The sequence below is a fragment of the Phyllostomus discolor genome, chromosome 8, assembly GCF_004126475.2.
Source record: "Phyllostomus discolor isolate MPI-MPIP mPhyDis1 chromosome 8, mPhyDis1.pri.v3, whole genome shotgun sequence".
Lineage (NCBI taxonomy): Eukaryota > Metazoa > Chordata > Mammalia > Chiroptera > Phyllostomidae > Phyllostomus > Phyllostomus discolor.
Genome location: NC_040910.2, coordinates 18,563,200 through 18,585,809, shown reverse-complemented (window position 1 = coordinate 18,585,809; position 22,610 = coordinate 18,563,200). Strand labels below are relative to the sequence as shown.

The 22,610-nt window shown below is 43.7% G+C and overlaps 1 protein-coding gene across 5 annotated transcripts in view; it reads left to right on the top strand.

The window, feature by feature from the left end:
* Window positions 1-11,006: 11,006 nt before the first annotated feature.
* The window catches only part of SH3D19 (SH3 domain containing 19), a 150,718-nt gene continuing 139,114 nt past the window's right edge, over window positions 11,007-22,610 (top strand). For 2 of the 5 annotated variants that reach the window (XM_036031890.1, XM_036031889.1), the window contains exon 1: window positions 11,012-11,323. In XM_036031890.1, coding sequence (XP_035887783.1) covers window positions 11,221-11,323 — 103 coding nt within the window. In that variant the 5' untranslated portion in view covers window positions 11,012-11,220. Of the gene's footprint in view, window positions 11,324-22,610 lie in introns of all 5 variants that reach the window. The other 3 variants (XM_036031888.1, XM_036031887.1, XM_036031892.1) reach the window with 3 other exon arrangements.

Genomic DNA, 22,610 nt, shown 5'->3' with positions numbered 1-22,610 from the left:
TGGAAATTCCATTCAGCTTATCTTCTTTGAGATCTTCATCTAACAGTGACTTCACCCTTTTTTCTTACATATCTGAGTCTCTGCTTGCTTGACCCATATATTGGTTGGTCAAATATTTGGGGGAAAAATGTTCGACAGTGGTATTTCTTGCCTCTTTTGAATACTTCCTCTCCTGGAACATTGGAGATGGTATCCTGAGGATGCGTAGTGGAGTGAAGTGGGAAGAGTCTGTGCTGGAGAAAAGCAACCTCAGTAGGGCAAGAGCAGCCTGAGAAAGCATGTGTCTTCTCTGCTTCCATTTCATGTTCCATCTCCACAGTCAAAACCTCTCCCATTCCCAACCTTCACCTGCTGCGGGCATCTAGACCCTATCCAGGAAGACAAACCGCCTGAGTCATAGTAGCAACGCTGCACAGAGGGTAAGGGCACGACGAGAGAAAGCTGAGACCAAAATACCGGTCATTCTCAATCTTCCTCCTGCTCACGGGTCCCCCTGCTGCTTACAGGCCTCCCATGGATCCATTAGCACGGCAAACAAAGGCTGTTTATTAATTTCACCTCTCCTCAACTTCACCTATGGCCCCGACAGCCTTTTTCTCTTGTCCATTGCAATATTTAGCTACTTGCAAGTCTCTGATTACTATGTCCACAACTCTCTATTTTGATCACGCCCCCCTTCTTCTTTGCCTGGTTAGTGCTTGCTTATTTTAAGACTCCATTCAGGCATGCTTTCCTCCAGCAAGACTTCCATGCCCTACCCACCTCGTCTCCCCTGACCCGGTTAGATGCGCTTCCTCCAAACATGCCTGTGCACGTCACACTGTAATGAAAATTCTCTTTGTCTGTGTTTTGTTTTCAACCCCCATCTGAGGACATGTTTATTGATTTTAGAGACAAAGGGGGAGAGAAAGAGAGAGAAAGAGAAACATCGATTGATTGCCTCCCACATGCTTCCCAAATGGTGACTGAATCCACAACCTAGGTATGTGTCCTGATGGAAATCAAACCTGCAACCTTTGTGCTTTTAATTTTAATTTAATTTTTTTGTTGTGCAGGACAGTGCTCTAACCAACTGAGTCACCCAGCCAGGGCTCCCTGTGTCTTTCCTTACATTCAAAACCCTTAACGACAGGGACAAAGTCTTCCATCCATGCACCTCTGGTGACCAGCACGGTGCCTTGTACAGAGTAAGCATTCAATAAATCTGTGTTCAATGTAATTCACATTGTATATTGAGAAATTATTATGTTCACATTATTAGTTGTTCTTTGTCTTTGAAAAATAAAGAATACGCTTAGTTTGTTGAGAGCAGTTTTAGGTTTACGGGAAAACGGAGAGAAGTTTTAGGTTTACAGGAAAATGCAAGTACAGAGTTCTGATAGGGCCCCTCGCTCCCCCACCCAGTTTCTCTTATAATCAACAGCTTGCATTAATGTGACACATTTGACACAATTAATGAGCCAATATTGATACATTATCATTACCTAAAGTCCACAGTTTACATTAAGATTTACATTTTGTGTTGTATAAACTATGGGTTTTGACAAATGCATAAAATTGTACATTCTATGGGCTTTAACAAATAGTTACATTTATATCATATAAGTCATCTGTATCACAAACATAATAATTTCTGTGCCCTAAGAATCCACTGTATTCCATCTATTCACCCTCTCTCCCTCTTTCGAACTCCTCGAAACCACTGATCCTTCTGCTCTTCCCACACTTTTGCCTTTTCCAGAGCATCATAGAGTTGGAACCACATGCTATGTAGTCTTGTCAGACTGGCTTCTTTCACTTAACAATATGCATTTACGTTTCCTCCCTGTCTCTTTGTGACAGCCAGTTATTTTTGATCTTCAAAATCACTGTGCCTGCTGTTATTTTTAGTAGGTGAACACCTGAGACTGGGAATGGGAAGGTCACAGAGCGAAGGCAGTGGAAATAGCACCAAGGCCGTGCTACCAAGCCATTAAATACACAACCATCGGGTCGCTACTCTGTGTCAGACATGGTGCTTGCTTGATTTCAAGAGCGGTGAGAAGATAATTTCTTAGTCCTTGAAGACTAACAATTTAGTATATGGGACGGGTACATTAAAAAAAACCACATACACCATTTCCCAACATGGAAAGGGCTACCCAAAGGGTAGGTATCCTGTGGATACAAGAATTAATTCAGATAATGAAGCAGCCCTAACCATTAGATACTGCTATTTCTTACTTTTCTGATCAATAAATAGTTCAGAACAGTTAACGAACTTACACAAAAACCACAGAATGAAGACATGAACCTGGGTGTGCCCAGAGCCCATGCTATCTCTGCGTTCCCGCTGTCTCAGTGATCCTGGAAGAAGAGGCAGCATCGTGTCCAAGTGTGTTGGGGACAGTGACAAGCTTAGCATGACCTGAGCATGGCGGGCCGGGGAGGGGAGTAGTGAGCAGTGGAGGCTGGCCCCAGTAAGGCTCCCAGGGCCTCTAACTCCCGAAGTTTACAAAATGTGCCAGCCCCACTAGTTCGCTCATGCTATTTAGCCCTAAGAACTGCTGAAGCTGAACATTCCCCTTGGAGTGCACAAAATAAGCTCTGTGTGAGACATTGTTGGTCTGGCTAAGGTCAGGGTGGTGGGTTTGTTGCTGAGGAAGAGTTCTGACAATTGCTATGGAGACGCCCCACAAACAAAGATAAGCAGAAATGTTTGTCTTCCAAAAGTGAAATTAGAGGGAAGCACAGTAAATCAAGCTTTCAAACATAACAAGTTTTGCAAATAAACACCAATTTGAAGAGAAACTTCAGGGAATGAAATTCAAATTGAACAAGCCCAAGTCTTTATAGAAAACCCATCTGCTTTCTCCTCCTAGATGGTTGGAGTGCTTACACGTGGAGCCATTTCTTTTCATTATCCAGGGGCTCCTTAACTCAAGGAATAGAAATGAGTGGAAAATTTACCCTTGATCTCTATTATACCCTTAAAAGAATCATATGCTTTAAATTGAAAGAACTGAATGCTATTTGTACTCTTCTGGGGAGGAAATGAAAATTAATTTATGCTTAATTATTTTTAATAATACACTTGGCATTGATTTTAATATAACAGAAAAAACATTGGCATTGAATTTCAATTAAGAACAACTCGTGAACATTACCAGTACCTATTAATCTGATACATTTTTAAAGTACAACTTACAGCAAACCAACAAAGGTCAGTTCAATACCACATTTTCTTGAACCCATTTGAAAAAGCTACCTGTTTTCTGTCAATGTTTAATTTAGTTATTTAACTAAACTTGTTACTGAGGATCTACTGTGTGCCCAGATTTGGGGGGGGGCGGGGGGGGCACAATCAAGGCAAATAGTCCCTGCTCTAGAGGAATTTGCAGTCTAATAATACCAAGAAACTAAAAGAAATTGTATCAAAGGGTTAAAGCTACATTTTTATGACCGTATTGCAAGAAGATTAGGTTTGTCAGCACCTAGAACAGTGCTTTTCAGCCTCTGTGCGTGCGAGTTACCTGGGGATCTTGTTAAAACGCAGATTCCGGCTCAGGAGGTCCGGATGGAGCTGATGTTCTGTATTTAATCAAGTGCAAGTAACACGGATGCCGCTAGTCCATGGACCACACTTTGCAGACAGGGCATTAAGATGTAGAATACAGAGTAGTAGTGAATTTTTTTTCTTTTCTTGGAATATAGAGCACTTGGTGGTAATACGAATTGGGTAGATGAGATACACCTAGGGACAATGATAATACGCAAGACAAATACAAAATGGTCACAAGGGGGAGGAGAAAGTGTCGTGGGAGCTAAATAGAGGAGAAACAGCACACACACTGGGGAGGGGAGGGGATTCAGGAGATGCTTCCTGAGGAAAGTGGGGTGTGTGATGGAGCCAGGAAGGTGTGGAGGGCGTCTGCTGGTGGCGCCGGGCGGGGCGGTGCTGCTCCAGGATAAGCTTTGGTGCTGCTTTCTCAGAGGGTCGGCTCAGGGCCCCTGTCAAGGGTCAGAGCTCAGAGACCAGCTGGTGGTCCTGCAAAGCAGCTCTTCCACGCAGGGAGCAGGAAAGATAAGGCTGGAAAGCAGGTCCGCAGGAAAGCCTGGCCTGATGAAAGACCACGCCCAGCATTCCCGAGATTATTTGCAGCCACCAGCCAAAGAACCACCTGAAGTTCGGAGAGAGGCCTGGGACAGATCCTGCCCTGGGGCCTTCGGAAGGAGCAGGATCCTCCCAACACACTGATCTTGGACTTCTAGCTTCCAGAACAGTGAGACAATAAATTGCTGCTGTTTAAGCGACTCTGCGGTACTTTGTTATGACGGCTCCGACAAACTGCATGAACTCATTTTAATCTCTACAACTCCCTTGTGAGATGCCTACTGTTATTATCCCTACTTTACAGATGAGGAAACAAGCACATGGCAGTTCAGAGAGAAATAAAGTGAAAATGTATAGACAAACTGAAAGAAAGAAAGGAAGAGGGGGGGAAGGGAAAATTTTTTTGAAAAGTTAAGATGTGGACAGGAAAAAAGAGAAAGAAAGAAGTGGCAAAAGAAAAGGATTAAAACTTGACCTGGCCAAAGAACATTCGAAGTTCCAGGTCCCTGTACATAAACTACTAACATTTTTCTTGTTCAGATTTGTCAAGAGCTAAAATAAAAATGTCCTTCTGTCAGGAAAGAAACTCTCGTTTTTGACACTTTCATGTATTTTATTATATTTTGAACCCGAAGCTACAGCTCCTCAGAGCCCTGGTCTTGATTTTGCAATGTAGGTTTCATTTTTATTTGAAGAGAGGGACTAATAATAATCACTTGTTCCATGAATGTGACATTGAGAGACTTGGATTTGTTTTTGATGGATGAAATAGTGCTTATTTTAAAAAGCTATTATATACCACTCTTCTTACTTCCAGTTTCACATCTATATATTTTTCTGCTGAAGCAAGACATAGCTGAGGTGGAAAGTTGGAGGCAATACTTTGAGAAGATAGGGCATTATCCTCCTGAATGCAGAGTGTGTGTGTGTGTGTGTGTGTGTGTATGCATATACATATATATAATACATAAAAAGAACTTTCTTTTTATGGTGCTATGTCTCCAGTCAGAAAAATACATGGACCTGGAAAAGAGGGGGTGGGGTGGAAGCAGACACGGCCCCACTTACTGTCACCCCCAATGCCCTAGAGGCTTCCAGGGCTCTACAGGGTCAGAGGTTCTGCTTGTCAGCTCTCCTCACCAGAGGACACAGCAAGGGCCCCCCTAAATTACAAACCATGGCTGCCATCTGCATACTTTGAGTTCCCTGTGGCTGAGGAACAGCAAGTGAGGAGAGTGACCACCTTGGCATGGATAATTAACTGCTGAACAGAGGGCGGTAAGGCTGATTTTACACAGTGGGGGTGGGCAAGCCTATGTGTGGAATTCAGACGACCCTCTTGGGTGCTTCTTGGTTCTTGGTTCTCCTTTGATCAACTGTAATTGTGGACAGATACGTGAAGCAACCTCAGCTTGAGAAGGAGATGGTTACTAGCAGTTAAGACACTTCGATCTTGAAAGTTTGAACCTTACCACCAGGTAAGCCACCAAGACCAGCGGAAGTCATAACTGAGGGCAAGAGAAATTTAGGGTGGATCATGGAGAAGGGAGGCCATGCATGCTAGCGGAGGCTCTGAGACCAACTACAGTGAGGAAGGTTAACTGGAGCTACTCCCTGGAAATGTATGGAGAAGTGGATTTGTATAATGCAAAGATTGGACTATGGCTGACACAGAGATGGGCCCCACCCTTCAAGAAAGCTCTTGCTGCTCAGGTACAAAGAATATGGTAAGCTGACAGCCTCTAATTAGTACCTCCCTAGGTGTCCTCTGTAGCTTTCAAGCAGCCTTAGCCAATGACTGAGCAAGGTGGTGATTCCAGAGCCTGGCCACTTACACTGCTGGGCTAGCATAGGGTTTGACAGGTCTGCAGAGTGGTATGAACAATTCTTATTGACCAATATTTCTCTCTCTCTCCTGTTCTTTTCACAGCTGTTACTCTCTAATAATATTTTTTATACCTTTAACTCTATTTCAGTGACTCAGAAGCAGGGATCTCAAGCCAGCACATGCTGCATAGCAAACGACCACAGAACCTCAGAGACATAAACATTAAGCATTTCTTACTGCTTATGAATTGACAGGCCAGCAGTTTTGTTCTTAGTTGCATGTGTGTGGTCAGCTGTTGGTCAGACAAGCAGCTCTGCTGTTCTCTGCTGGGCTCTCCAGGTGACTGAAGGTTGAGTGACTAGGTGGCCTCCACTTGGACGACTGGTCTTTCCTTCCCGAATGTCTCATTCTCTCACCTTGGCTTGTTCACACGGAGGTAGAAGTCTTCCAAGAGGACAAGCAAGGCCTCTTTAGGTCTAGACTTGGAATTCGAAAACTGTCAGTTCTGCCGTACTCTACTTATTGGTCAAAGCAAATGTCAAAGCCAGTCCAGCTTCACGGTGCAGGAGATGGAAAGTCACAAGTGTATAGGTAGGGAAGAGACAATGGGGAAATTTTTGCAAGACATCTACCATAAGGAGAACTCCTTAGACAGAAGTGCATGAAACAGACAGAAACCATGCTATCTCAGTCTACAACATTTTTTTGCTTTTCCTTTTTAAGAAAATAATACAAGTTTAAAAGCATATAGAGAATAATATAATGAGCCACCTATGAATGAAACAGTCTACTTATCTTAAAATTCTGTCATATTTGGTTCAGATACTTTAAGAAACAAAACTTTGAAGATACTGCACTTTAAAAACCCATTGCATACTCCTATCCATCCTTGCTTTTCATTTTTTGATGTCTTCAGCTGTAAATTTTAAATTCCAGATAGTTACTTTTTATTTAAGTAAAAAAAAAGGCAAACTTGAGACTCATGCGATGATTCAGCAGGAAAAAAATGGAATTATATTCATTCAGTCATTAAACAAGCATTTATTGTGCCTTCTATTTGTGAAGCTCTGTACTACATATGAATTTAAATAGTATATCCTTATTTTTCATAGTGCTCTACTTGCACACCATTGTGTTTCAAGCTATATATCCAGAGTGGGAGGTGTTCCTTTGTAATGGCGGCTGTTCTTCAATAACTCTTACACAATTTTTTTCTTAATGCCTTCAAGCTTTGAAGGTGAGTCTTGTTCTACTCTTACTCTGTACATTTGCATTCCAAGTTTCTTACCATTTTCCTTCTGTGGGTTTGGCTCTTATTACATCACCGGGATGGGCTGGACGTTTGACATGTTTGTTTGGTTGCTAGTCGGCCACACCTTTGATTTTCTTTCATGTGATTAAATTGTCATTGCTTGTAAATCCCATCTGGTTTTTCTACTTTAATACAATGACTTTAGAGTACAGTCCTCTTCCTGGTCTTTGGTTTCTTGCTTTCACAGTGAGTAGGTTATACTCCCCCCACCCCAGCAAATAACAGCTTTATTGAGATATAATTTGCATGCCACAAAATTCACCCTTGGTATATTCACAGAATTGTGCAACTCTGTCTGATTTTATAATATTTTCATCACCTCCAAAAGACATCCTGCACCTATTAGTTATAACTCCCCATTATCCTCTGCACTGAGCAACCCTAATCTACTTTCTGGATTAACCTATTCTGGACATTTCATAGAAACAGATCATAGACCACCACAATTTTTTGGTCTCTGGCTTCTTTAACTTAGCATGTTTTCAAGGTTCATCCATGTTGTAGCATATGTTGGTGCTTCGTTCCTTTTTATGGCTAAATAATGTTCCACTGTATATGGATATGTCACTATTTGTTTATCCAGTCTACAATTGATGGAACAATTGGTTGTACCCACTTTTTGGCTGTGATGCATAATGACACTGTAAGCATTCATGTATAAGCTTTTGTGTGGACATATTTTAATTTCTCTTGGGTATATACCTATGACTAGAATTGCTGTAATGTATGGTAAGTTTATATTTAACTTTTTGAGAGCTGCCAACCAAGATGACTACACTGTTTTACATTTCCACCAGTCATGCATGAAGACTGAAATTTCTCCACATTCTTATCAAGATTTGTCTGTATTTTTTTATTTTAGCCATCCAGTAAGTGTGAAGCAGTGTCTCACTGAGGTTTTAATTTATATTTCCCTAATGATATTGAACATTTTTTCATGTTCTTATTGACCTTTGTAATCTTCTTTTGAGAACGACCATTTTTAAATTGGGCTAATATTTTTTAATCTTCATCCAAAGATATGTTTATTGATTTTAGAGAGAGAGGAAGGGAGAGAAAGGTGGTAGGGAGGTAGAAAGGAACACACCCCTACTGGGGATCGAACCTGCAACCTAGGTATGTGCCTGAACTGAGAACTGCACTCACAACCTTTTGGTGTACAAGGACAATGCTCCAAGCAATTGAGCCACCACCTAGGGCTGACCTAATTTAAAAAAATTATTCGGTTGCACATACAATTCTTTATATAGTCTGTATACAACTGCCTTATTAAATACATAAATATTTTCTTCAGATTTTGAGGGCTGTCTTTCACTTTCTTGATGATGTTCTTTGAAGCACAAGTTTATCATTTCTGCCAAGTACCAATTTATTATTTTTTTGTCACATATACGTTTTGCTGCCACCCTAATAAACCATTGTGTACCCTAAGGTTACAAAGATTTAATGTGTTTTTTTAAGAGCTTTATAGTTCGAGCCTTAACATGAAATCTACCATCATTTTTAGTTAATTTTTGATATGGTATAAAATAGATCTTTAAATTCATTCTTTTGCTTGTGAATATCCATTTGTAAAAACAATTCCTTTTTCACTGGCTTACCTTGGCACCCTTATCTAAGGTTATGTCTTTATTATAGAATAAAATTTACCAAATTTTGCCTTGTTTTGTGTAAACACAATAGATCTTCCTCTGTCCATGGATGACTGGAAACATATTTTGTTCACTTAAAACGAGAAAACCTATGTGAAAAGCACCTACCACAGGCCTCAGAATAAATATTTTGCTTCTTCTTTTGAATCCCCCTACAGCACTTAGTGTGGTATTCGGCACAAAATGGTTACCATACACGCTTGCTGAATATAAAATGGGCCTGAGCGTGCACCCCAAAATAAAGGTGTGGATTCCTGAAGCTCTGATGGTGCAGGAGACCCAGAACACTTCAGCCCTTTTCACGCTAAGAATCTGAAAAATCGGAGAGAGGACCCCAACGGCTTTGTGAAGCCATGCTGCTGTCAGGCCAGGGGCCTCCGAACGCTCAGTCATCCTTGAAGGGTAAGTGACAAACACGCTTTCACTTAGAGTGAACCCAAGCCCTGAAAGTAACCCTAACGGCTTAGCTTTTTTTCCTAGTTTAATTTCTTTTTTTTAACTAGTTACTTTCTTTTTTTTAAGATTTTATTTATTTTTAGAGAGGGAAGGGAGGGAGATAGAGAGGGAGATAGAAACATCAATGTGCGGTTGCTGGGGGTTATGGCTTGCAACCCAGGCATGTACCCTGGCTGGGAATCGAACCTGCGACACTTTGGTTCCCAGCCCGCGCTCAATCCACTGAGCTACGCCAGCCAGGGCTGTTTTCTAGTTTAATTTCAAGATCTCCAGATGCCTAGTTATTTAACTCCTTAGCAGTTAGTAAAGTTTTCACTTGTGGATTTGACCTCAATTCTGCCTAAAAGAAGAAAGTCTTTCTTAGACGGCAACCACTGTTAGAAAGCAAAGAAAGAGGACTCAGGTATGGCAGGCAATCCTATGTTCAGGGACCCTTCTCTCTCCCGCTTTTCTCCGACATGCTGAAGGTCAGGACCTCTCACAGTGTCTCAGAAACAGCGCAGCGGGGTGAAGACAAGGCTTACTCCCGCCTCCAGGGAGTGTCCTGCCGTTCAAGTCCAGGCAGTGTTCCTGTCTGCTGCTTGGGCATCTCTTTTCGAGGTTCCAGAATCTTCCCCCTCTCTGTGTGCAAGTGCTGAACCTAAAAGGTGTGCCACACGGACACACGGTAACTTGCTTGAAACGTTTTTCGGCGTCAAAAAACTGTCCCAGGAGCCAGTCTCTCGGCGAAGTGCTCGAATCGCAGTTTCTGACTCCACAGCCAGTGCTCCTGTCGCTGCGCCAAATCGCCTCTAGTAAATAATCAGGTTTGGGGCTCTGAGGAGGACATTCCCTTGTAGGGATGGTGGTATGTTTTTAAGTCATTTCCTAAATTAAAACATTTAAAAATATAGACTTTCTATTTTAGAATAGTTTTAGGCTCGCAGCAAAAGGGAGCTGAAGACGGAGATTTCCCCCATAACCACGGCCCCACACAGGCACAGCCTCGCCGCCCACCCCCCCGCAGTGGTCCACTCTCCAACTGAAGGAGCTACAAGACACGCGCTCGCCCAAGGTCCACTTTACATGGGGGTTCACTCTCGACCTTGTACATTCTACGCGTAGCTTCACTATCCCCAAAATCCTCTGTGCTCTGGCGACGATCGATTTTAAAGGGCGAAAAGAGGAATAAAAACAAACAAACAAACTGCGCAGTGTCTCGACCAAACTCCAAGCCGAGTTTGTTCCCAAGTTCAGCGGCTCCCAGCTGTCCCGTCTCTCCTAGTCCCGCTAGGGGCAGCTTCCTCCTCTTCCTCCTCCTTTTGTTTAAGTGTCAAGCAAATGGGTTTCCTGTTGACACCGGAATACTGTGAAAGGGCAGGAAGAGGCCAGGCCACCTCCCCCCCACCCCTGTTTGTTTATTTTGTGTACGTTGGTTTTGGTGGAGCGAGCCTGTGGTCCCAGCGTGTGTGACTGTGTGTGTGTGTGTGTGTGTGTGCGCGCACACGCCCGCGGCGGGGGCGTGGGGGCGGGTGTGCTCAGTGGCCGGTAACCCCTCCCCGAGGAGGCGCAGCCGAACCCACAGGTCCCGGCTCCAAGTCCGCCGGGCGGGGAAGGGAAGGAGGAAGGGGGAAGAGAGTGGGAGAGCGAAAGCGGGGAGAAAGAGGCCGGTACGCTGGGAGGAGGAGGAGGAGGAGGAGGCGGGGAAACCGGCTCGGCCTGCGCCAGGCCGCTCCCCCAGCAGCTGCAGGTGGAGCCCGCAGAGGTAGCCGATTCCGCCGCCGCCGGCGCCGCTGCTGCAGCTTCTTCCCCGGGGCCGCCCTCCAGGCCCCGAGGGTGCTGGCGTGGGGGCACCCGGTGCTGGTCCGCGGTCCCGCAGCTGCGCCTCCGCGCCTCGCCCATGGCTGAGGGCCGGCGGTGGGACGACGAGGAGGAAGAGCTGCGGGAGCTCGGGGGCTCGCGCCGCGCCCGGGGCCGTGCGCTCCCGGGCCACTCGGCCGCAGGTGAGGGGCGCGGGGAGCGTGAGGGGGGACGCGGGACCGAGGGCCGGGCGCCCCGAGGCCGCAGGTCCTGCCCTGGAAGGCAGCGGCTTCCTCACCCGCCCGGATGAGACCCGCACCTTTCGGAGACTGGCTTACCCATCCTCGTCCTCACTTTTGGGCGGAGCCAGAGGAAATTCACACTGGTGTCTACCTGCCAGGGCCCAGGGGCCAAAGTACAAATTTTCCGTGTGCTCACTGACTCCTGGAGCTGCTGCCTCGGACCTTGTGGCCCAGGTGATTGCTTATCTCTGGGTGAGTCAGAGACCCGTGGAGGACGACACCCCTGTGGAGAGGTTTGCCTGGGCTGCGGCAGCCAGGTAGAACCACGTGCTAATAGTCTAGTCTGGTTTCGGTGTCTCCCAAGTTTGGACCCGAGACTTGGTTCCCTGCCCCCAACACCGCTGGAGCTCACCAGCCTCCCAGTCCAGAATAGAACATTCCAAAGGCAATTCATTTGGACAGAGAGTCACTTATGGGCCTAAAATCACTTTTATGTGTTTTGGGAGTCACTAAGGCGGCGCTGATCAATAGTTTGGCACATAAGTGGAACAGTGAATACATAAAAATGGACACCCTTTCTAAACTCTTCCCAGTGGCTTTTCAAACATAATAGGAATTCTTTGGCCTTTGGTTCCAACTGGATAGCCTTATCTGACAGAGAAGAAACTGGGGAATTGACTACAAAAGGGAGGTGGAGAAATGAGAGAGATGAGTACAATTCGTTATAGTGTCTTTAGAAAGTGCAATATAGTGAATATTCTATCAAGTCATGGGCAGGCTTTTCCATATGTGTCCCTTAACCTAAGAGAAAGTTGGAGAATTAGGAGGAGTTAATGGGTCTGTGGGGAACAAGTGGAAGGAAGAAAATAGTACAAAAGGATAGAATTTGAGTGTAGTATGAAGAAATGGTTACCTTGATGCCCTTGGTAGGCTTGTGGAACCTTAAAAATAATTTTGTATGCCCATCACTAGGACTCCTTACCAGAATAACACATTGGACACCATCAATTTTGAAAATGATAGTTTTGTTCAGTGTAAATCCAGACCTCACGGTATAATATGAAATGAGTAAATATTATTTTCCAAGAATACAGTGAAAAAACTTTACAAAGATGTATCTCCATTCACTTGCTGATTTAAACAGTGTAGGCTACCATGGAGTCCTAGTACTTTCAGCAAAAAACTTCACTCTCTCTAAGGAGGGCCCCACTGTGAAGAGCTCTCTGTACTAGAGGTCAAACTAGACACAATCCAGGTATATGTTTCTCGTTTAGTTGCAATGTGTGCATTTATTCCAAGACTAGTGGAGTGCTCGCTTCAGCAGTACGAATACCGATGCTGGTGGAAGTGGTGCTTTTACTAGTAGTTCCTTAATTTCCCAAGGCTGGCAGAGCGGATTTTTCCTCTCTAATAGTTGTTTTGCTGAGACAGGACATGCTGTATTTCACTCAGAAATTGATGTTCGCAGTTTCTAACCATTTAACATACCCTGTCTCCGTTAAGGGGCAGGCGAGGGGCAGCGATATTAAAGAGTGGGTAGAGGGTTAAACTTTCCATCACTGGTCTTCTTTCTTTTGGGATTCATTATTTAAGTTTATACATTTCTTTGGAAGCTCTGCTCCTCCGTCCCCTCATTAGTTACTGGGGTTTTCAGACACCGTCGCATTCCTTACCAAGCTTGGGCATTTGTTCCTTCTGTCTGTACTGCCTGCGTGTTGTTCCCTCTCCAAGTGAGAGCGTGAACTGACCCAGAGGCCTCCTCCTTCTTCTGCTTCGTGTTTCTTTCCAGTCTTTCCCTTTTCCTGTTCTCATCACTTCCTCCTTCCCTTGCCACTTTCCAATCTAGAGATTTTTTTTTCTTTGATCTCCCTGTAGCTTGACACCATACGTAAGTTTGGGGTTTAACTTGAGGGAATCTGAATTACTCTCCCTGCTAACTTTAGGTGTGGTGGTGGAAGTGTGTTTGCTTATTTTTGCAAGGTACATTCAGGATAGCATACAAAAACCTGTAAATTATAAAATGCGGGCATACCTCAGAGATATTGCAGGTTCGGTTTCAGACCACCGCAATAAAGTGAGTTATCTTTTCGCTAGTGGAGGGTGGTCCCTTTAATGCAGGTTCCGTGAGGCACAATAAAGTGAACGAATCTCAGTAACACAGTGGGCCTGTAAAATTCTTGTAACCTGTGCCCAAGTCAAGGAAGAATAATGTCAGTAACCTGGAAGCAGACTCGGATCCCTCTCAATTCCACTTTTTTTTACTTCTGTGATTATTACCTCCTTATTTTTCTGTACAGTTTTTCCTGTATGCATATGCATAACAGATGCATCCCTATACAATATTGTTTAGTTTGACCAATTTTACAGGTCCATGAGTGGAATCATTCTGTAATGTATCCTTTAATGTCATGCTTTTTTTCACTCAATAGTAAGTTGGTAAGATTTATGCATGTTGTTACATGCAGCTGTTACATGTAGATTATTTTCATTGTATAAATATATCTGTCACATTTTTTGTCTATCATATTTTACTGATTTGTTGGAGTTCTTTACACAAGAATCAACTTTTTTGGATTGCATATATTGCAAATATCTTCCACTCTGTGGCTTATTTTTGAAATTTTCTTTAAGGTCTCTTTTGATGTGGAAATTCTTAATTTTAATGTAGGCCTACTTATGAATCTTTTTCTTTATAGTGTCCCTCCTTCCCCCACTGTCCCCTTCCCCAGGGTCATGAACACATTTGCCTATTTCTCTTGTGTTGTCTTCTAAAAGTTTTGTAACCTTCTCCGGAGAGAGGCAGCATAGCTTTCATCAGGCTGTCACCTGGGTCTGAGAATCCCTAACTGATCTAGGGGCCTGGAACATAACATTCTAGATCCTCCCCTAATCACCCAGGAGAGTGGCAGGCATTAAATAGGGTTTAGTAAATATTAAATAAACTATTCTTTTTATATGTTGATGTCCTTATGGTAAACTCTGGAAGAACTGAGGTAAGTTCTCTGATATGTTTTGAGTAAAATAATCAATATTGTCCAGTATAAGGGCACAGAATACAATTGGTTGTGTTCACCATGAACCAGGTGCCTCTCACACGTTAAACCCTGTTAAGTAGGTACTATTTCTCCATTTTATAACTGCAAAGATTGAGGCTCAGAAACATGTGAGAAACTTGCCCAAGGTCCATCAGCTAGTAACTGGTGGAATGGGAACTTGAATTCTGGTCTTTCTGACATGAAAGTTCATATTTTTCCAAACTATCCTACTGTTAATGACAGTCAGTTGTTATTAATGCCTTACATGATTATACTTGCATGTTCCTTGTTATATATTTAGAAATACTTTACATCTGTTTCTTTTTTTTGCTTAGGAAGAGCTTTCACAGCCTAATTTAACTTGATTCTTAAAGATCCTAAGAGGAAAGAGGGTAAATTTTTTCTTTCCCATATTAAAGATAAGTAAATTAAGACTCAGAAATATTGAAGGCTTACTCTAAAATACCACAGTTAGGTATAACTGCAACTCAGTTGCCTCTATTGTGTGTTTCAAGTCATAAACTATAGTTTCTTTGAGTTGATTCATATAACATATGGCCCAGAGTTTGTGGCCCTAAGAAGTTAGTTTTTAGCCTTGGCTGGTGTGGCTCAGTGGATTGAGTGCCAGCCTTCAAACCAAAGGGTCGCCAGTTTGATTCCCAGTCAGGGTACATGCCTGGGTTGCAGGCCAGGTCCCCAGTAGGGGGCGTGCGAGAGGCAACCACACATTGATGTTCCTCTCCCTCTCTTTCTCCCTTCCCCTCTCTAAAAATAAATAAATAAATCTTTTTTTTTTAAAGAAGTTAGTTTTTGGAAACTGCATTAATTATTCTGGGCCACCATCTCCCTGTTTTTATTAGAATTCCAGAGTTGTCTAAATTTATTTTGAGAAAGTTATTATAAGTCCCATGGAAACTATAATATACTTACACATTGTTTAAAAATCGTGTACTCACTGAGTTCTTTTATCCCCATCAATATAATGAATGCAAAATGGTATAGAAAATATGAGGAATACAAAGGATATATGAAATAGTATCCCTGCTTTTAAAGAACATGTAACAGAATTAGGGAAGGTAAGACCAATACATTTTAAAGGAGATAAGTATATAGTCCTGACTGGTGTGGCTCAGTGGATTGAGCACCAGCCTGTGAACCAAAAGGTCTCTGGTTTGATTCCCTGTTGGGGCACATGCCTGGGTTGTGGGCCAGGTCCCCATCTGGGGGTGAGAAAGAGGCAACCAATCAAAGTTTCTCTCACATATCGAAGTTTCTCTCCCTTTCTCCCTTCCTTCTCCTTTCCCTGAAAATAAATAAATCTTTAAATAAAATAAAGGAGAAAAGTATATAAAGTAGTCCATGGTGACCGTCAGCTGGAGTTTAACATAAGAGAACCAGACTGCCTTGGTTCATTTCTTGGACCATCTCTTACTAACTGTGTGACTTTGGACAAATTACCTAACCTCTCTGTGCATCCATTTTTTATTTATAAAGTGAGGATATTAATAAAACCTGTTATGTAGGCTTTGAAGGTTAAGTTAGTAATGTAACACCCTTAGAACATGACTAGGCATATAGTAAATGCCTATAAAATCATTAGCACTTTTTTATGTTGTTAACCTAAAGATAAAAGGCCAGAGTTGGGAGGCAATAGTGCTTGAGATCCCCGCAAAATACGGGAGCTATTCGTGAAGCGTGGATTCAGGCAGAAACCCAAATAGTGTTCTTACTGTGAAGAAAGGCAAGGGATGTTATGTGAAAGGGAAGGGGAATAATTACATGAATAGCAGGAAGGGATTTCTCTTGGTGTTAAGTCAGAGATGGAATTTCTATAGGTGCAAGTAAGCTAAGTTATTCTTTGAATATATGTGGTGCTAATTCTAAAGAATGTCTTTAATTTTTAATCTGGTAGCCAGAATGTCAGCTTTCCTGTCAGTGTTGCAAGCACTTCTTCAGGAGACACTATCACGTTGGCTCGGTTCGGAGGTTCTTTAGCTGAGTATAAATATTTCAGAGATTTGAGGAGTAAGACGTGCAAGGTATTTCCTCTGGGATGCCACTCTGACTACATCATTTTTCGCATGCATGTCCAGTTGAGGTGACTTATGACTAAAACTCATTCATACTGGAGTATCTGTAGGTAACAGGACTAATATGAGCTCCTTCCTAATTTTTGAAAATAGAGAGGAAGTTAAAATAGAAGAATTTGGAAAAGCATTGGACTAGGATCATCAGCGAATCATGAGTTAATGTTTATTGTGTACTGGGTGCATAATATATAAATTCCCATTGTTTTACATCTATTTTTCACAGCCCTCATACCACGTGATGATGTCCTTCATTTTTACAGATGAACCTGAAGCCTAGAGGGAATAAATAATCTATTTGGGGTCATATAGGCAGCAAGTGACACACAGGAGGATTCTGTGGCAGGGACTTCTAGTGGCCTACCCAGTATTCAAGCCCTTCATCTGCCCGAACCTTGTGTTGCCGGCCGTGGCAGTCTGCCACCTAGGAAGTACTTCTGCCAGCCTGCTAAGGAGATGCAACTAAAAGTTACTGGGTAGGGTTTCTAGGAAAGTTCCTGAAAGACGACTCAGCTGCACAGAATATCCTTTTGCCTTTATCATCTTCCTTCCCCCTCCTACCAGGAACAAGGATGTATATATAGTTCACAGCAGCTACTCTGGGCCATGAGGTTACCTTGAAGATGGAATCCATGCACTGAGCATGGTGGAGCAGAAAAGTAGGTAGAATCTCAGTTCCCCAATGATAGAAGTCATCATCTGAGCTTCTGACTGCTTGCTTCCTGCTTTATTTGAGGGAAAAAGGAAAACCTCTTGTCCTGTTTAAGCCATTGTTATCTTAGGTCTCTATAACTAGGCCCTGAATGCACTGTCTGATATAAATTCTGACCTGATCACCTTTCTCTCTTCTTACCACCAGGCTGTAACGCATTTTGTTAATCTAAGTTTCCCTTAGGATACCTAGAATCTTGTCGTTACTTTGTGTTTTATTGTAATGTCACCTTGGACAAATCACTTAAGAGCTCTCCCCACCCCCCACCCCACCCCCTGCCTTTATTTGCATCTTTTGAATGGGAATTACTCTTTAACTCTATAACTTTATGGGGAAGATGGTTGTAAACTTCAAGTTCTCATGTGTGATGTATTAAAAAGGAACCCTATAGAATCTGAAAATAGTTTTCTGTGTCTGTCATTTTACTTGGCTCCAGGTCTGAATACTTCCCAGGGACTAAATAAATAGGAGCCGTGAAGGGAGGTGATTTCGCCTCTGCTCTGATGCATGTGAGATGCACAACTGCAGTTGCCGATGAGCCCTATGATGCAAGCCAGGGCCGCTGCTTAGGATTCAGAGTTCATTTACTTTCAATATGGCTGCCTTCCCTGTACCGGAGTGCTGCTCCCTGAAGCGACATTAATCAGGGAATCGCTTTACTGGAGGACAGCTAAAGGCCTTTTCTCGTGAGACGTGGCCAAAAACAGGGCACAGGAGAAAATGTTTGCATGGCATGTAGATGATTAGTTTTTCTGGCATTAAATGTTGCCATTTCCAAATAGTCCTTTGAAACTAGGACAGAGGTGTTCACACACAAAAAGGGCAGGTGCCCAACATGGGGTCACCCATGTAAACGATCCCTCCTTGCCTTGTCACCACACCCCTGTTTATTTTCTCCCAAGGACTCCCCCTCAGCGCACACACTGCTAGCTTAGTGGAGACAACTGGAGCTCTCTGGAGGTGATGAGGCAGACTGGTTTCACTCAGCTGAGGCAGAACTCAGTGGAGGGTGTGGTTTGTAAGCGGGATGCACTTGGAGGGAGTGGCATTGCAAGTTTTAAAATACGCAGACTTGCATTTGAATGGTCCTATTAATTAGAAGCTTAATGTGAAATTCCTAATATCACAAACATGACATTTCTCATGCTGTTCTCTTTCTGTTTCTTTTTCGTAGAAAACTTCTTGAGGCATTCAGCTTTATAACGTGGTTTGGAATTGGTCACACTTCTGTAGCAATGGCTCCTCTCAACAGTACTTTGTAAACTTTCATATGCCTACCAATCCACCTGGAGAGCTTGTAAGAATGCAGGTCCTGATTGAGTAGGTTGGGGTGGAGCCTGAGATTCTGCATTTCTGACGAACTCCAGGTGACGCTGCTGCTGCAGACCCCCAGTTACCTCTGCCTCAGTGTCGGGGTTCTGGGTGCTGGCTGAGGGTCAGAACCCACTGGGGAGCTCTGAAAAGGACACGCTTACAGCCCCACCCTCCAATTTCCTGCTTAGTTACTTCTGGAATGGTTGCTGGGGAGCTGGATGCTTGAAGTTCTGTGTGAGGTGAGCGTCAGCTTAGGGTCCTATTTAAACATGGGACATTAAGTGGTCGCAGTGTGATTTCTTGTGGTTTGAACTGTTCTGTTCTTCCATCATAAGTTGTACTGACTTTTAGTCAAACAAAATAAACCCACCATGCATTTTATACATGAATTTTATTCAACCCCTCTATTATCTTAAGTGGAAGAAGATAAGGCTCCACATGAAGACTGATGTAAGGAGCTATCATTGAAATAACTGGAAAGTAAGGTGTATGATAGTTATATTACCTGATTGCAAGAAATAGGGGCCAGACTCTGGTAATCTGGGCTAGCGGATGCAGGCTTGTTAACAGGATGCACAGGTAAGTGTGCACACACAAGAGGTCACTTCAGAAGTCATCTGGAATAAGAGTTAGCCCTAGGAAAGTGACAGCAAATAACTACTCCAGAAAACACTCCTTTGTAAATTGGGATGACGGTTAATCCCTTGTATCAATAACACCACCATTTTTGTGACTCGGTTTACCTCTGTGCCCAAGGCTTCTGAAGTTACTGAAGTAACTGGCTCTTTTTGTTTTCCCCACAGTCAGCCTCCCCAAGGACGAGTCTCTAAGTAGGACTGGCAGCCACCATCCTGTACAGAGTGTCCCTTTTGGGCGAGGTTTTTGTGCCAGTTTACCTCAGAGGCCTGTGACAACTAGACAGGTACCTTTTCAGACTTACCCCTGTCCGGTTCCTTCGCCTGGGTGCTCACCTTGCCAGCTGCATTCCAGGACTGAGAATCACCAGCAGCTGCTTCTGTGAGTGGGACCTTGGGCCTGGGGCTGTTCGAGGTTACTCTCTCTCCCTAGAATGGAGAGCGAGTAAAACTGGCGGATTCCATGCATGAGCCAACAGTCTGGCTTTTCAGTAATGAGTTAGTTCCATAAAGGAAGACACTTGTTTTGTTCGTTGTTATAACCCAGCGATCTTCAACATTTTTTATCTTGTAGCACACATAAACTAATTATGCACTGAAATTCTGCAGCAAACCAAAAAATACATGTTTCTGCTACTCTGATAAAAAAAATCTCTAATTTTGATTTATTCACACCAGATGGCTATTGTGTTGGCTGTTGTTATTTTTTTATTTGACAGTTTAAGGGGAAAGAGGCCTGTGCCCCTGTCTAAAGTGTCAGGTATTGCATCTTTTAAAAATTCTTGTGGCACACGGGTTGAAAATCACTGTTACAGCCCCATGACTCACAACAGTGCCTGACACTTCTGTTGAAGACATACCTATCAAGCAGAATAGGTTTTTAAAAAAAATGATTTAATATAACTTTTATTTTTTTTGTTAGTTTGATTATCAAACCCAAATCCCTACGTACACAATGATAGAAAGCAAATGGCGCTGCTGCCCACAGCTTACCCTGTTGAGAAGAAGCAGTATGTTTTAACAGGCAAGAACCTTCACATATTCCTCTTCCCTTTTTTTAGAAGCGCTTTAGACGTTTGCCACTTGGTGCCACCAGTACAGCAGGCGCCAGGCTTTGAGCCCAGCAAATGGACGTCAGGTCCAGCGCTCGAGTCCTTCCTCACGCTTCCCTTCGGGGCCTCCTTGGCGGCCGTGGTGGAGCCCCGAGCGCCCCGGCCCTTCCCCGGGTGCCCCTGCGGCCTGCACGGCGCCTGCGCACACACGTCCGGCAACTGCCGGAGGTTCTGTGTGCGAGCGCTCGCCGGTTGCGGCCCTCTTGGGCGCCCGTTCAAACGTCACCTCGGTGATTGGGGCGAGGAAAGGAGGCTAGTTTTCAGGTAGGGAGAGAGGGACCCTGGGAGGATGGAAGTGGTCGTTAGTGGCAGCTGCTGCTCGCTCTTAAAACCCTAAACCCCATCTGTGTGTGGAATAGTGTGCACGACGGATGTTGGGAGATAGTTTTTGAGCGAGGATTGACGGGTTGGTGACACAGGATGTAGGGGGGCAAAGCGAGTGACCAAGTCCAAGGTTGCTACCATTCCTAGACTTGGGAAAAGAAGGTTGTCATTTGACAGTGTTTCCCGGAGAGGGGCAATGGCGCCGGACATTTAGTACTAACCCTTAATTAGAGCACATTTGTTATAAGCGTTAAATATGATGACAAGTACTTCTGTGGCACGTCAACCTCTCGGTACCTCCTTGAGTGTCAGGATTTTGTAGACCTTGTAAAAAGTAATTTGGAATGATCACTTCACAGGTCGACAATGAATGTTTTATAAAGATGATGAAGAATTAGGAGGTTTACATGGCAATGTTCTTTCATTCTTTGCCTTTTAATTGGAAACTAGATTTCTTAATGCTGCAGTAAGCTTTTCGGAAGTGCCGACTTCTGCGCCGGCCAGGTGGCTCGGCTGGTTGGAGTGTTGCCCCGCGCACGGAAAGGGTGCGGCTCGTCCTGGTCAGCTCCGACCAGGGTTGCAGGTTCCATCCCCCATCTGGGCGCGGGGAGCCACCTGGTGATTTCTCTCTCAGGTGGATTTTTTTCCTCTCTTTCCCCCACGCCCTTCTTCTGCCTGTCTAAAATGATTAAACATATCCTCAGGTAAGGATTTTAAAGAAAGTGGGAAACTATCTCAATGAACACATTTTTTAATTAAATAAAAGTTGCAACTGTTTAGCATGTCTGAAAAAAACATTATCAACCTTATTTAGCGCTTCATATATTCCAGGAATTTAAGTAATTCTTCTAACAAAGAACGGATGTTTTTAAGAAACATCCATCGGTTGCTTCCTGTATACACCCTGGCCAGGGATGGAACCTGCAATCTAAATCTGCCCTGACCGGGAATTGAACCCACATCTTTTGGTGTAGGGGGATCATGGTCCAACCAAGGGAGCCACCCAGACAAGGCAAAATCTCTGTCTCTGCAGATGGGCTCCGTGTATTGCCACAGAGCTTCCCTTAGCCCTCTCTTTCCGCTTGTGCAGGACCTGAAAGTCACCCAGAGGCAGAGCTTAGGGCCTTCTCAGATCTTTTCTGAGCATGCACCTACCCTGGGATGGATGTGGTCTTCTTGATTCCCAAGAATATGTGGGAGCTTTTCAAAGCCCTTATTCTCCAAAGCCTCTGATTGTCTAGCCTTCCCTCCCAGCCTGTTTGGTTAGTCTCTTGTTTGCCCCGACTATTATTATTCATTGCCTGGTGCAGCACCAGCTATTTTTTGCTTGTAAATGTTTTCAACCAACTCCCTCCAGCTAGCCACTTTTTAGCACTTGGAGAGTCCTGAATTAGGCAAGAAGATGAAGTTGTCTTTTGTGCCAGTCTTCCAGTGTGCACCACCAGATAGGTCAAAACAAATTATTACAGTTCTTTGTGAATGAGGTCAGTTCTGCAATCTTTGGTATTGGTACAGGTACTGGTACCAGGAAGGCAGGCTGTTATTTCAAGGCTGCTACTGAGCTGGAGGATGGGGAAGTGCCACAAAGCTCACTACCCAGCCAAAACCCAGCTACTTTTTCTTAAGTGTTTTACTATACTTAAGTGCAGCTAGTAGTTTCTGCAAGCTTCTAGTTAGTTTCCAGAGTTCCAAAAAAGTTGATTCTGGCAGTTTTTTTTATTGTTTTGTGGAGGACAGACTTTTGGAGTTCCTTACTTTGCTGATTTTACGGATCACTCAAGTCTGGATTTCAAAACTGATGAAAGACTGTTGGTCTTTTTATGAGCAAACTGACCCGTTTTCCCAATAAAGTATCCAAAGAGAAGAAATGGATATTCTTACTCATTTTATCAAGTGTGTCAGGAGCCTCCCTCATTTGGTTAAGAGTGCACAGGAAGCTTGGTTTTCTCATTTGCAGGCCACAGACAACCTCTGACCTCTCTGTTGCTTTTTAAAACATGATTTGGACAGGGCTGTCTAGCCAGGGGAA